Genomic DNA, 17,058 nt, shown 5'->3' with positions numbered 1-17,058 from the left:
CATTGTTTCTGAAAGAATTTTAAATACATTTCTCAGCGACAGATACAAAAGATATGAACAAAAATAGTCGAATTACACATACAAGAAATATTTAATCGTTTACTTTATTCAATGCATCTTAAAATAGGCTACTTCATAGCTGGATTTATTTAAGAATCTATAATAATATTTTTAAACATACAATTTTTCATTAATTGGTATATACAATTCAGCACATTGCTATGTAAAGTGGTTTTTGACAATGAACACTGCATCAATTACCTCTACATTCAGACATGCGCATCCCGCATAGATGGAACTTTCGAAAAAGTTTAGTGGCGGGTTTGGTTTTGTTTCAATTTCGCGCAAAGCTACACGAGGGTTATCTGCGCCAGTCGTCCCTAATTTAGTAATGTAAAACTAGAGGGAAGGCAGCTAGTCATCATCATCCACCGCCAACTCTTGGGCTATTCTTTTACCAACAGACAGTGGGATTGACAATCACATTGTAATGCCCCCACGGCTGAAAGGGCGGGCATGTTTGATGTGACGGGGATTCGAACCCTCGACCCTCAGATTACGAGTCGAGTGCCTTAACCACCTGGCCATGCCGAGCCTTTGGGGCAGGAGAGTCGTTGTTAAAACAATGAGCAGGTTAATTAAATCTGTTACATAGGAAGAAGAGGTCTAAACTGAACGTGACCCTCTACGCCATACAACCTAAATACCGATTCAAACCAGGCACCTACCACATTCGCGGTTCAGTCTGACTGACAGTTTGATAACTATCATAAAACCCGGATATTTTGTGCGTCCCGACAATTTTTCTAGGGACAACGGGTGCATACCACAAACAAGGTAACGCCTACTTCCCCTGTTTGTAGCAAACCCTGTAACTTAAGTAAATATATACGAATATTTCATTATAACCCGTTGTATTGCTGTAGTTACATGTTTATGTTAAACCCTCAATCCTGACTGAATTTGTATTCTTACAGTTGAACACTTCACCATCAACTCTGTCTGAGATTATAGCATTTTTTTTTATCATTTACAGGTATACCTAGTACACTTCTGTGAAGTAAAATCGATATATAATTAGTTAAACTACACTGTGTAGCTGTAGCAGGGAAACCAGAGAACGTAGTCACTTACCAAGAGTAGGAAAAAATGTTACGAAATAAATTATTCACGTTCACAAGATACGTGATTCGTTAAGTCTGACAATATAATTGTTTGTCTCGTCTCTTACTATTCTATTTCATTGTAAATGGAAAGAGAAACAGATGAATAAAGTTGCTTACTTCAGGGGACAAGAAAAACTATGCATTATTTTAATGGATTATCAGTTCAAGTTAGATTACTTATTTCCAAATGTATCATGAAACTTACAGTTCTTACTGACGTATCTAGTCACACACACTTTTCGTATTTTTCCCGTGAGGCTTCGAACTTTCTCACTTTACGCAACTAGTTTAAATTTAAGTGGGAAAATATCTAAACAGTTTATTGTTGGGTAAATTTCTCTCATGTTTCGTGTGTTTATACTAATATTAAAAAAAAAGGAAACACTGACTTTTTAGATTAAAAGTGCTAACAAAACAATAACACTTCAAACACCGCTAGTTTGTGTATAGTTAATTCCCTTATACTTCAAGACAGTGGCAATTCTGAAGGCTTGCTTCCAACACTAAAAACCGAGTTTCAATCCCCGTGGTGGGCTGAGCACAACTAGCCCATTGTGTAGATTTTCACTTAACAACAAATAAACAAATTACTTGAAGTCAAGGGGTTCTATTGCACCCTTTCATGCTCCTACACAGAGGAACAGCTTTTATTATTATTTGTTTGTTTTTTAATTTAGTGCATAGCTACACGAGGGTTATTTGCACTAGCCGCCTCTAATAACAACAAATAAATCCTTATCTTTATTATGCTATTACTCAGTTTGCTCCGAGTAAGTAAGTGTGTTTCCGTATGTAGCGAAGTAATATGAAAATATATGTGGTAATAATAAAATCGTGTTTTCAAACTATAAAATACGTAAAATATTGCTGTTGGAACGCGTATTTATTAGTTTTTTACGTGTTAACTTAGAAACTCATTAAAGAAAAAATATCAAATACCTTAATATCCTAGTTCGTTTCATGATATGTAAAACAGCAGGAAGAAAAGTTTATATATTAAATTAAATACTGAAAAGTGAAAGCAAACAAACAAAAAAGCGACATCTGCATAAGAAAAGTCAATAGAACAGATCAGTGCGTGCTTTAGTTATGGAACTCCATTTCCAGTGAGCAGATACGATCTCTGTTCCACTGGAAAACACATTCACAATAAACATAAAACAACCTAACATAAATACAACGTACCTTATGGACTTTAACACAAAAAAACACACAAACAAACAAGGTATACAGAAGTATCACAACTAATATTCTGGCGTTAAAAAATACGTAAACGTAAAATTATCGATTTACCTAATTCTTTGGCTATTAACAGGGGTTCACGTTCAGCATCGGGTTTCCAGGTCATTGAGGACCTGAGAGGGTCAGATGTGTTTTATACGTTTTCCTTCCCCCTGAATTAACGATTTAAAAACTGTCGGATACTGCTGACAGTATCCTAATACAGAATACTGGTTTGTTAAGTTTTGAATTTCGCCCAAAGCTACACGAGGGCTATCTGTGCTAGCCGTCCCTGATTTAACAGTGTGAGACTAGAGGGAAGGTTACTAGTCATCACCACGCACCAACAAATCTTGATCTATTATTTTACCAATGAATAGTGTGATTGATCATCACATTATAACGCCCCTACACCTGAAAGGGCGAGCATGTTTGGCGCGACAGGGATGCGAACCCGCGAACCTCAGATTACGAGTCGTACACCTTAACACGCTTGGCCATGTCGGGCCCGTTCCAGAACGATCGGTAAGACTTACGTTATGACTGGTCTGGAGAAATCATTGTCAATGGTTGTCAACATTTTAACCATAACAAAATGTGAAAAGCCACATTACACTATCTGCTGTGTCCATCGCGGGAATCGAATCCATGATTCTAGCATTGTAAGTCCGTAGACTTACCGCTGTCCCATCGAGAGACTTTTAATACGAAATAAAATAGCGGTAAATAAATCATAACTTACCTATTAATTTTCATGACAATTTTAAGCCAGGATTCAGGTATAACTACTACTAATTTAAAGTTACTACCCAGAAAGAGGGCTTCCGGCAACACCTACCGTCATACCGACCCTAAAATTCGGTGTTCGATTCTCCGCGGTGGACACAACAGAGATAGCTAAATGTGGCTTTGTTCTTTAAATAACAAAAAAAAACAAACTCGGACAGTACTGGCTTTGGAACTCACTATCACTTTTATAACGCTCCCACACTAAGTTGTGGGAGCGTGGTCGTAACATCGGATCTCGATTTTTTTTTTTTTTTTGGGTTCGTTAACTCCTCGGCCTCAACATAAATTGTTACGCAGTTTTATTAACGTTTAGTGGCATTAACCCTCATCTTTACAATGTAGAAGTTACATTAATAAGGATGATAAAATCGTAAATCTCCGAACGGTTAGACTTTCACTCTCCCATTTTTCATGTATTTTTTAGAAAAATGACCTTACCTTTACTTTCCTATAATTGTTTTAAAATATTTTTTGAAACTGCCCTCGTGTAAAAACATATTTAAGTCATAATTATCGTACGTTTTTAATGGCGTTACTAATACTTCAAAGTTGGGTTCATAATTTAGATCAGTGGCTTTTCTTAGGACTATATCACAAACCCAAACATAACGGAGCCATGCAAGTCGTAGAATATGAAACGATAAGTGAATAACTACACTTACAAACAGTACAGTAATATATCTACACGATTAAAGTCCTAGTCTTACAAACAGTACAGTAATATATCTACACGATTAGTCCTAGTCTTACAAACAGTACAGTAGTATACCTACACGATTAAAGTCCTAATCTTACAAACAGTACAGTAGTATATCTACACGATTAAAGTCCTAATCTTACAAACAGTACAGTAGTATATCTACACGATTAAAGTCCTAGTCTTACAAACAGTACAGTAATATATCTACACGATTAGTCGTAGTCTTACAAACAGTACAGTAATATATCTACAAGAGTAAAGTCCTAGTCTTACAAACAGTACAGTAATATATCTACACGATTAAAGTCCTAGTCTTACAAACAGTACAGTAATATATCTACACGATTAAAGTCCTAGTCTTACAAACAGTACAGTAATATATCTACACGATTAAAGTCCTAGTCTTACAAACAGTACAGTAATATATCTACACGATTAAAGTCCTAGTCTTACAAACAGTACAGTAATATATCTACACGATTAGTCCTAATCTTACAAACAGTACAGTAATATATCCACACGATTAAAGTCCTAGTCTTACAAACAGTACAGTAATATATCTACACGATTAAAGTCCTAGTCTTACAAACAGTACAGTAATATATCTACACGATTAAAGTCCTAGTCTTACAAACAGTACAGTAATATATCTACACGATTAAAGTCCTAGTCTTACAAACAGTACAGTAATATATCTACACGATTAAAGTCCTAGTCTTACAAACAGTACAGTAATATATCTACACGATTAGTCCTAATCTTACAAACAGTACAGTAATATATCTACACGATTAAAGTCCTAGTCTTACAAACAGTACAGTAATATATCTACACGATTAAAGTCCTAGTCTTACAAACAGTACAGTAATATATCTACACGATTAAAGTCCTAGTCTTACAAACAGTACAGTAATATATCTACACGATTAAAGTCCTAATCTTACAAACAGTACAGTAATATATCTACAAGAGTAAAATCCATGTTCTCTACTAGTTTTTATTTGATCCATTTTGTATTTTCATTTATCACTGGATAATTTCATAATCTTATATTTTAACGTAGTGTGTTTGTTGTAATGTGCAAAGCTACACAATGGGCTATCTGTGCTGTGACCACCACGGGTATCGAAACCCTGTTTTGGAAGTCATAAGCATTCGGATTTACCGCCGAGTCAAGGTTGCATTTTATCATTTGGATTTATTAACTTATTTGATTTTTTACTTAACAGACATTTAAAACTATATATTTGATTGTCACACCGCTATGTTTTAACGGGTTTCTTTTCTGGATATATAATTATTAAAGAAAAACTGACACAACTAATATACCATACTTCATATCAGTAATGAATGTGGTATAGCAAGGACTGGAAAGTGGCTAAAGATTTCGGAAAACGATAAAAATAAATTTAAAAAAACGTCCAAGATCGTTCAAGTCTTCAAAACCTGAGCCGGTAGTTACTATTATACATAATAATGATGAACGTTCTTTGTGGACAGTGATCTATTGTATGGGTTATACTACAATTAGTTCCAGCTACTGTGAACCTTCCTCTAATAATCTGGAAGCACGATCTTTGTAATTACAGCTAGTCATTGTTCACCAAATGAAAGATAAAAATCAATTTGGCCATTGTTTTTATATGTACCTCTTTCATTGTGGTAATATTAGTGCCTCAGTAGATGACAGAACAACAGGGTTACAGTGAGGTTTTCTAATGTGATTGTTGCTGATTCGAGGGGTGATGAACATGATTGTGAAACGTTATGCAGCAGTGGTGGTTTGTAACGGAGACAAACAATATGTTAGAGATGTAAAACCTGTAGAACTATAGTTGTGTATATAGCAGACAGTGAAGATGTCAGCTAACAGATATGTCATCTGTAGGTGTTAATTCACATGATAAACTATACAAAATGAGGAAGGGGTACTTGAATACAGGCGAAACAAGAATAAACTAATGGGTCAGTAGTTCTTCAGTAGGTGGTGGTGACGTAATACAACACTACCTCAGTTACCATAGTTACTTTTACAAACCTTCTTACACAAGTTTGTCTTCAGTTTAATACGAATATATCCATTCATGTGTACATATACCGTAAATAAGGTGACCACAGTTGAGATGTCTTGTAATTTATTTTACATAGGTACTAAAAATCACGTGATGACCAATAAATTAAGACAAAGTGCAAGTTTTGTAAGTATTTATTAGTGAAGAAGAAATGTCATAACGTAGTGTATTTGCACTTTCTCTGTAAAGTTAGTAAAGGAGACTCATTGAAAGATCACAACTTTCTTTTAATCTGATATAAACACAAACAAGAGAAAACTACAATTACCAAGAATAGTACAGTATTGGATAAGCCTTCACCATGTTAGAAATAGGGAAAAAATATGTAAATAGTCCAAATTGTAACTTTCTTCAAATAAAAATGGTAGCAAGCCTTTAAAATTAATAAATTAAAATGGTCAGTTTTATTATTTAATTCTTTTGAAGTTTACATTATTATTCTGGTAACTGTTCGTGGTTGTTCACTCACCCATAAATAAAATTTGTTTTTTGTGTCTTAATATTGCTTTACCAACTTTGTATAATCCAACATTTAAAATAAAGTTGCAGGAAGCAGAACCACATAATCTTAAAAAACTGAACTGCCACTTATAAGAACTACTGACCATTAAAGTGGTTTTGATATTTATTATGGGTTAAATCATTTTGTTATAGCAGAATATGTAGGACTAGTTTTGTTTTCTCTTATAGTGGTGAAAACTTTCTCAAAAGGCACGTGTTCTTTTCTAACTTTTGCTGTTGAACTGAGAACAACCTTTCAAAAGTGCCAGAAAAACAATGCTCATGATTTTATTTTCTGCATGTAAACAGAATTTCATATGAGCAGAACTAAATCAACTCTTTGGCTTTTCATCGAGACTAGAGAGACAATACAAATCAATAAATTAGTTTTATTGTTATTGTTATATATATATGCAGGCTTCATTAACTAGCTACCTTGAGATCTAATAATGGCAATCAGAAACAACTTGTGCAGGTGGTGAATATAACAACTTTCTATGTAATATTCAGAAGAAACAACAGAGATTTAGTTTTCAGTTCATGCTTTCTCACTGAAAAATTATAAACATATACACAATATTGTTCCTTCACCACCCAAGCTAGATATGTACATGTACAAGTTTCTTTCCTAACATGGACTACAGAAATCAGACATATACATATATACTTCTAATTAATGTTTCCATAATCTGATAAATATTTGAAAAAATTTCAAAATACCTTCTACTTTAAAAAGGATAGCATGCAATTCTTTTAAAAAAACAACTCTTTCTTTCATAAAAATTAGAACTTGCTGGCTCATTAGTGTCTTACTTCCTAAAAGAGAAGCAAACTCTCTGCAAACTTTGGTTTACATTAACAAAAACAACTTTATATGTGGTTACAATCCATCTTCTTAGAAATGCTCCTTTACCAATGTTTAATTGAATCTCAGGTTTCTTTTAGAAATAAATCACCATGAATAAAAGAACCAATAATACTGTTTTCCACTACGTGTATTTTGAATCATAAAAACCTTTGTCTTCTACTGATTTCACACACGTCAACATGGGTAATTTCAACACTACATAAATAATCCAAAGTAACATCATTTAAACTTATTTCCCTCATCAAGGATCTTAATTACTTTCAGTACCACTTTTTGTTTTTCACGATCCACTACCTATAATTACTACTTGAAAGGAAACTACTAACATAACATTTCTTCATGTCCACAATTCACGACTTGTATATAACATTAAATCTCTGATCCATGTCTACTTCCTACAGCATAAGACTTTCATTTGTAACCAATGTTATCACTTTACCTTCTGTATCTCTTTGGTCACAGGTAATAAAAAAACGTCTCAATTATCTTTACTCACTATCATCAAAACCAAGTGTCCCTTTCTTGCTCAGCTACTGTTTAATACCATCTGATTTCTTCACTGGTTAGTCCTTCACAAACTTTGGGCTTCCTTTAAATTATCCATTTTAATACTAATTTTCCACAAGACAATGACTACTCACATCAATACAGAACAGTTCCTCTTCCACAAGTCAGTGGCCACTTCAGGTGAATTTTAAACAGCTCCTCTTCCACAGATCATTTGCCACTCAGATCAATTTAAAACAGTTCCTCTTCCACAGGTCAGTGACCACTGAGATCAATTTAAAACAGTTCCTCTTCCACAGGTCAGTGACCAGTCAGATCAAAAAACAGTTCCTCTTCCACAGGTCAGTGGCCACTGAGATCAATTTAAAACAGCTCCTCTTCCACAGGTCAGTAGCTGCTCAGATCAATTTTAAACAGATACTCTTCCACAGGTCAGTGGCCACCGAGATCAATTTAAAACAGATACTCTTCCACAGGTCAGTGGCCACCGAGATCAATTTAAAACAGTTCCTCTTCCACAGGTCAGTGGCCACTGAGATCAATTTAAAACAGCTCCTCTTCCACAGGTCAGTGGCCACTGAGATCAATTTAAAACAGCTCCTCTTCCACAGGTCAGTGGCCACTCAGATCAATTTTAAACAGATACTCTTCCACAGGTCAGTGACCAGTCAGATCAACAAACAGTTCCTCTTCCACAGGTCAGTGGCCACTGAGATCAATTTAAAACAGCTCCTCTTCCACAGGTCAGTGGCCACTCAGATCAATTTTAAACAGATACTCTTCCACAGGTCAGTGACCAGTCAGATCAACAAACAGTTCCTCTTCCACAGGTCAGTGGCCACTGAGATCAATTTAAAACAGCTCCTCTTCCACAGGTCAGTGGCCACTCAGATCAATTTTAAACAGATACTCTTCCACAGGTCAGTGACCAGTCAGATCAACAAACAGTTCCTCTTCCACAGGCCAGTGGCCACTCAGATCAATATAATAACATTTCCACAACATTCATTTCCCTCACTTGCTGCCAAATAATTACATTTCTTTGTTTCTCAAAACTGCCTTGACAATAATAAAGATATTTTAATCTTCTTTATATATGCTGAGCTTTCTTTTTGCGAGCATTAAGCATATCATAGAAAGGATTTTGACTGATGCTTTGCCTGTAGAGATAAACATATTACAGATTTAGTACCTGAAAACTACCAATAAGTTCTAATATCGATTTCAAACATAGAAAATTCTTCCACATTTAAAGGTTATCTAGTTTCTCATCTTTATTTTAAATAGTTTCCAGTTTCTTTTATACTTTTTAAAATATTTTTTGATATTTAAACTAACTTTGAAACTTTTACAATATATTGCTCAGAGCTGGGCAATAATTTAATTAATAAAAATAATTAATTACCAACAAACATCAATTACACTGATTAATCTCTCATACAATAACAAAATAACCCAAGCTATGATTTAACTGACTGACACACAAAATTAACAAATGAAAATTAGAGTTTCCAATTATTATTGTTTTTGATTATTCTATCTACCCAAGTAATCAAAACATTACTAATATATTTCTTTGTTATTTTATACTAATTCTAGGTTTTTCCTCTTAGTCGGTTGGTACAATAACTCACGAAAATAAGCATCCCTCAAAATTAGCTTCCAATTATTACTGTTCGTGATTATTTCCACTCTTAAAGTCTCCTGCCAGAATAATTAATTAGCTGAATGTAATGAATTAAAAAGCCTAACAATTAATCAATTAGCAACTTTCTCTAATCACTCAGGTCTACTGGTTTATTCAGTTTAGGGTATTGTCTCACAATGTACCTCAAGTTCAAACAACCCACAACTCTCCCAGTCTTCTCAGGAGGGTATGTACAGGTTCAAACTATGTTAGTTTACAGCAGTAGGTACAGTTTATTCTCTCCCAGTCTTCTCAGGAGGGTATGTACAGCTTCAAACTATGTTAGTTTACAGCAGTAGGTATAGTTTATTCTTTCCCAGTCTTCTCAGAAGGGTATGTACAGTTTCAAACTATGTTAGTTTACAGCAGTAGGTATAGTTTATTCTTTCCCAGTCTTCTCAGAAGGGTATGTACAGTTTCAAACTATGTTAGTTTACAGCAGTAGGTATAGTTCATTCTTTCCCAGTCTTCTTAGGAGGGTATGTACAGTTTCAAACTATGTTAGTTTACAGCAGTAGGTATAGTTTATTCTTTCCCAGTCTTCTCAGAAGGGTATGTACAGGTTCAAATTATGTTAGTTTACAGCAGTAGGTATAGTTCATTCTCTTCTAGCTTTCTCTGCAGGTGTGTATGTAAATGCTTTAATTACATCAGTCTGGAGAGATGAGATAGATATAATTTAATTGTGGGTAAATGGTTTAAAAACCTACTTGATACACTTGATCCAGTCTGCCATCTCTTCAGGAGTAGATGCTGACATGCGATACACTGTGTGTTTTCCTTCAACTACCTTCCCTTCTGAGTCTGTCTTACAAGCTTTAATTATGTCACTCCCTGTTGAAAACAACTCGAAACTGTTGACTCTGTTCCGGTCCACAACCTCGTGAACCTGGACGTTTTCCAACGGTATAATTCCCCGTGGCTCTTTATCCTAAGGAGTGAGTTGAACAAACCAAGAAGAGTGAAATCCAATACACCATACACTTATCTAGATTAAGCAATATGTTTTTTTCACTCCTCTGAGGTTGATTAATTCTAAGAATACGTTACTATTTACCTACACATAGTAGTAATAAAATACTTTGATATGATGGATTCTAGTTATTAATGAGTTTTTCTAAGGTTAAGGAACAGCTTCTGAAGAAAGAAGTGATTCTTGAAACATTTCATTTAGTTAAATAATCATGTAAGACAGCAGTAAGTAAATGAAAGTGTTTATATAACAAAAACTTTCCCTATTTTGTTACTAACAAATATTGTAAACCTCTAGTATTATCAAAGTCTAATTAAAAGTTCATATTTTTAAAACAGAAAGATTTAAAAGCAATGTCCTTATAGAACTAGAAGGAAGGAATAGTGTAATGAAAACATTATATAACATATCAAAAACACTTCAGTTATCTCTGTTTAAATCATTATTTCACATCACTTACATAATTTTCATTCTACAAACATGTCATTCAAACTTTAGTGAATATACTTACAGTGGTATATTCAAAATAATACAAACAGTTATCATTCAGAATAAACCATCGTCTCTTCCAACTCTTGTAACGACCACCTAAGGAGAATTGAAAAAAAATATCAAAGCAAATATAAATAGAAGTGAAAATATTTGTTCCACCATTTTACACAGGTGTTTACAATATGATTACTTACATTCAAGAATGTGTTTTTTGTTACTCCTTTCAATTTGAATAATTCTTAGAATACATTATAATTTATCTCACTGTAAGAATAAGAGAAGCAGTTTGAACCAATTTCACAGTCAGGTCAGTATTTCTTAAATCAGCTCAACCCCTATTGTTGTATTTGTGGCCAACAGTTAAATCTATATGTTTAAAAATGTTCAAGTTATAAACCAATTTGAAAATGTTTGAAAGCTACATACAGTTATGTTCAAGCTGGTTAAGTTTATCCAGTGCCCTGTGCTGTCATGTTATGTTAAGTAAATGGGTCAGTCTAATATTCATTAGTTATTTTTTTGCTCAAGCAATTTCAGGTTAAGTTTGGTCAAACGGTATTAAAGTTGATACCAAATGTCTGATCAGAGAGATTTTTACCACACTAAAAACTATTACTTAGAAGATGATATACCAGTACTGTTGTTCAAGTCATTGTAATAAATTAATCCCACATCTCAAAAAACTGCTAATTAATTAGTCATATGGTAAAATATGGTTACTTTTAACTAGTTAAAAACAAGTTGTTTGTAGAATTTATTTTTTTAAGCAAGAGATCCAACAGATACATGTTTTGTTATGACTAGTTCATAACTACACCTAACATATAACACAAAGTAAAAGTGCTTTGTAAATTACCGTAAATAAATATATGCTTCAGAGCAAGTGATCACATAATACAATTGTTCAAGCACATGCTAAACAATATAGCAATATTAATAAAAACATTCTACAAGATAAGGCAAAAATTGCACACCACCATGATCAAATTAGTATAATTTTTTAAAAGTCATTTTTGTGTTTCAATGATTTATTTTGTTACAATAGTTACTTGGAACATCACTAATCTTGTATAAAATGTCAAAGCAATTCTGTTGTGACGTGTCTTATTATCAGTTGCACATTTGAAACAGCTTAAAAGAATAACATTGGAAATATCTGGTGCAAAGTTTGACCACCTGTAAGGTCAAGATTTTGAAATATTATAATGGTGTAGAAACAAATTATCAAGGATAATGGGGGTTCATTCTTTCAGAGACCAAAGTTATTATGACATACATGGATACTTCTTACTCAAGGAAACAGAAATCACAAATTAAAGAGTTGTTTGGTTGTTTGGCACAAAGCTAGGCTATCTGCACCAAACTGGTAAAAGTATAAAAATAAAATTATATAATATATAAAAAATAAACTATAAAAATGTCCAAAAGTCAGATAAGTGACTTAAATAGAATTAAAAAGGCCAATCGCTTGTAAAAATTTAAAAACACAATTACGTTGGACAGTGTCGCCAATGACACTGGTCCATGTCAGGGGTAAACTTTTAGAAAAGACATGTCTAAAATGGTGCTGCCACTAAGGTTGTAATGATGGCACAACAATAAAGGATGGGCTATTGTGACCTGAGTGACACATGAGCCATATATTGATGGACCAGACCCACATAAAAGTACATGATGGGTTAAAAACTGTGACCAATGTGTAGCTTTGCCAGGGCAGCTCACTTCTTCCAATCCTTCCAAAACAAGATGGTCAAAGAGAAACAGAAGGTTTATTCTGAAAGAGTTTCTTATTGCATTGCTCATTCTAAGTCAACTTCCAACTGGCACGAAGCCAAACCTTGAATAAAGAACTGTAGTCCAATATATGGGACAGGCATAGCTGTGACAGTACAAAGCAGAAAGACTTAGCTGTGGTATCAGCAAGCTTGCTTTCATGAATGCCAGAGTGGTCAGGTATCCAGGGAAACTGAACAACTTAAAGAGACATTTCCAAACTACTGACACCTTTTGATTGAAGCCAAGTATTAAACCACTGTCTTTTTCATTTAACTGAGAGCTTTAAGAATTTTTTATAGCTAGTAAAAGAAATTTCATATGCCACTAATGCAATATATAGTATGTAAACAAGTAACTATTACTACTGAAAATTTCAAATGTTTCTCTACCTATGTAAGCTTTTCACGTATGTCATTTGTTAACCAACCATTTTTCCTTTGAGTGCAACAGAACAGCCTACACTAAACAAATAATGCATGTAAAGAAAATCAAACATTTTAAGGAGAATCTGACACTAGTATGTTTAAAACACATGAAGCACATCTCACATTCCTATTCAATTTTATTTGTAGAGAACCTGCCAGATGTAATTACTTTTTAGGTTCATAATATTTTACCTTCATTTACAATGTTATAAAATCTTAAAGACAGTATGTTTCACTATCATATCAAAAACGTTGTATAATTACATTTCTTCAACATAGCACAAACTCTTTCTTTAGAGAACCCATTTGTCCTTTTCACTAACCTAAAATAAAATACAGATTTTACACTAACAAAAACTTGGATATAATACTACTACTTTAGAATTTCCTGATTGCTATTTCAAACTTTTGACAGAAATGTTCCATCAAGGTTATTTTAGCAGATCCACTTCTATTCACATTTTTTTATGTAATGACACTTATTTTGTAAATGATTGATTCAACAGCATTATAAACACTTGTTATTCATTCTTAGTGATGTTACTTTAAAACTGTGTGAGCAAAATATCCAGTTTTCATCAAATAAGGCAATGAATAAATGTTTCTGTTTTGTTTGATCAAATTTTTATGTGCTTGCTCAAATGTATATATCCTGAAAAACCCTTTTTTGGAACATTGCAGCACTTAACAAAAATAAAACATAAGCCATCAGTGCACATACAAGTTCATAATGATTTACAATTATCCACTAGATACACACAACATCTGTAGCAGCAAACATACGTCCCAAGGCCAAGAACAAGTCACCAATACAAACTAAACAGAAATTTCAAGTGCTGTGTGGGAAGTAAGCACATAAGCCAGCTCTAGCAACGAGACATAACATTTATAACATGCACAACTGTTGTTTCTGCCGTTTTGTCACTTACTGAGTTTTGATGTTCCTGATAATATGTATGCATTAAACGAAACAAGGAACAAAAATGTTTGTATCAGGTTGTTAGGTGAAATAAAAATATTAAATCAACTGACACACAATAAAATCATCTCATAAAAAGGAAATGGAAGGTACAATATAATTTGCTTTTCTATACTATTTGTAAAATAGTAAAGTAATTACTTCCATTAATATTTTTAAACAGTTTTATTTCCACTTTCCATGTTGTTGAAGTGAGAAAATACAGATTACTCCTTGATTTTTATTAATAGCTTATTGTCTTTTTTTCATTCCCATCATTAGTCTAATACATTTTAAAATTTAAAAACTGCAACTACCATTATAATTTTGAGGTTTGGGGAAATCTGCTAATCTACCAAGTGTTGCTTGGGTTGGATGTGAATATGGAGTTTAATAAAGGGCTATAAAGGGGGGGAGGACATTTATAAGTACTTGTACCTAATTATAGTTATGTATTAATTTTTTAACATAAGAGATTGAAACTGAAGTTAGGACGTTTTGATAACTCCTGTGACAAGTCCAACAAATGTAACTAAATTATGAAAGAACTATATTATTAAATAGTCAATTCTTCAAGAACACTCATGTTTAAAGAAAAAAACTTAACTCAAGTTCTTTACTATATATCCAAGGCTAGGACTTTTTTAAACCTAACATATATGAATACTTTGAGTATATTTAGTTAGAGCTTTCTGGAAGGATTCATGCTTTAGTTTTATATATAAAACAATTCACTTAGAAACATCCTATAAATCAAGCTCTGTACAACAGACAACCTGTGTTGTGCCTACTGCAGACTTTGGATTCCACATTTTATTACAATAAGCCCCTAAGATTACCACTGAGCTAAGATTAAACTTGATAGCCAATAATGTCACCAGCTCTGACAAGCCACACACTTAAAACAATTAGTCTACATGACTTAACAAAATTTAGTTCTCACAGTGACAGTTACAAGAACTTGTTCTTGTTTTTCCTTTTAATCATTTAATTATCAAAGGTCATTATTCCTGAAGACTGTCTAACTCTTATTTATATACATCTTGAACTGATGTCAATTGCACACTTTAAATAGTTTTAACAGCAAAGTAAAAATATACACTATCAGATAAAAATCAAAAACTTAGGCTGTATAATTTACAGAAACATAAATGTGGAACACTGACATACAGGACATTAAAACTTCAATTAAAATAACGTACAGAACATGACCAAAGAAGGTCAAAACATTGTTCTGTATTTTAATAAAATACCCATATCAGGCATCTTGAAAATACAGTTTTCATTTTAAGTGGGTTTCTCATCATTATGAAAATATAGGACTGTTTATGCTGTTTATGTACTTTCATAGGTACTTTGTAATATTTAAACATGCTGTAACAGAACTTACCTAAGTTTAGGCCTTGAAATTTACAGCAATGTATTTCATACTGTATTATTTTACTTTTATTAATACATCAAAAATGAACTAAAGTACATATTTTAAAACAAATAAATTGTAATTTTATTTTAATAATCTGTATGCTATTAGAATCATCCCAGATATAGCAGGAAAAATTACTGGATAATAGATCAACAAAATCTAACTGCTCTAATTATACAGTAAAAGATATGTATCTACCTTGTTTCCATAACCAGCCCTCCCTGTCAGGATTGAAGAAAGTATGCATTAAATCATTACCATCATCCTCTGGAATCTTAAATGGTTCCTGTTTTATGCTGTCATATAAACTCTAGGAAAAAAGAAACCAGTCGTTTTGTATCAACAGGTTGTAAATATAATTATATAATGTAAAGATCTGTAAAGAACATTTAAATCTTCAAAACTTAAAATCAAAAATCAATGGGATTTTTGTTTTTACATTATTATGTCTTAAAAGTGTTTACCAATTTTTATTCAATTTCATAAATTTTGTGCATTTTACATTTGATGAAGAGAGCCCGTAAGTTGAGAAGTTCTATAAATAAATATATTTATAATCTTGGATATAACGTTTAAAAAATTATCCACCCTCAAGAAATTCGTGCTTGTCGCTCATCCTATATTTTGAAGTAGAACATTTATGTAAAAAAACAGTTCTGTGCTGTTTTACTGACACACAATACTAAAGGTTCTTTTGTTCTTACATCTAAAGAAAACTAAAGGATAGGTTGCCTTAGTTGAAGGATATTGTACAATGCTAAAGGTTAGTAGAGTTTTAAGACATTGAAGAAGGTTCATTTTTTCCTTCAACAAAGGGCACAAAATATTTAAAGAACTGTTACTTATATGTAGGGAACACATTTCCAATAAGTAAGAAAAACTAAAAACTATTTCCATGGAGAACAAATGCTGTTTCAATAATCATCACAGATCTAAAACTATAGATCAAAACAGCACAAACGTTTCTATATAACACCTCACAAATGCAGGCTAACTTGAGAAAATTTAAAAATAATTAAAAATAACCTGGCTATTGAAGAAACAGTCTTCTCAAAATTGTTAAACAAAAAATGCAAATAATAATTTGTAAGATGAAAAAATTCAACAAATTTGAAAAATGAAGTCAGATCACAATAATAGCAAATTATACATTTTAAATATTAAAACAACCTTGAGAACTCGATAATAATTTACGATGCGCTACAAATAATTTTAAAAATAATGAATTGAGCACAGTAAAAAATGAAATTATTTCAGTCATATCTGTCAAATCTCTTCCTTAACTAGTAATCAAATAAGGATCTTTTTTGAATAATAAAACTACTTTGAAAATTATGCAACTAGTAATTTTAAGAACTAAAAAAACTATCATATTCCTAAATTTGTAATAAAAAACACTTAAACTGTAATTTTTTTTCTCTCACTATTCTTAATTTATTCATTAGAGATTTTATACGAAAGATGTGTAAAAAATGTATTTAAGTTCTCTCACTCATTTTT

At 32.6% G+C, this 17,058-nt stretch overlaps 1 protein-coding gene across 7 annotated transcripts in view; it reads right to left on the bottom strand.

The window, feature by feature from the left end:
• Window positions 1-6,154: 6,154 nt before the first annotated feature.
• Window positions 6,155-17,058, bottom strand: part of LOC143239779 (cytohesin-1-like) — a 75,770-nt gene continuing 64,866 nt past the window's right edge. For all 7 annotated transcript variants that reach the window (XM_076481263.1, XM_076481264.1, XM_076481265.1 and 4 more), the window contains 4 exons: window positions 15,757-15,868; window positions 10,996-11,072; window positions 10,222-10,442; window positions 6,155-8,984 (listed from right to left, as the gene is read on the bottom strand). In XM_076481263.1, the coding sequence (XP_076337378.1) occupies window positions 8,915-8,984; window positions 10,222-10,442; window positions 10,996-11,072; window positions 15,757-15,868 (480 nt within the window). In that variant the 3' untranslated portion in view covers window positions 6,155-8,914. The remainder of the gene's footprint in view (window positions 8,985-10,221; window positions 10,443-10,995; window positions 11,073-15,756; window positions 15,869-17,058) is intronic.

This window comes from Tachypleus tridentatus, chromosome 13 (assembly GCF_004210375.1).
Source record: "Tachypleus tridentatus isolate NWPU-2018 chromosome 13, ASM421037v1, whole genome shotgun sequence".
Taxonomy (NCBI): Eukaryota; Metazoa; Arthropoda; class Merostomata; order Xiphosura; family Limulidae; genus Tachypleus; species Tachypleus tridentatus.
This window is presented reverse-complemented; position numbering and strand designations above follow the sequence as displayed.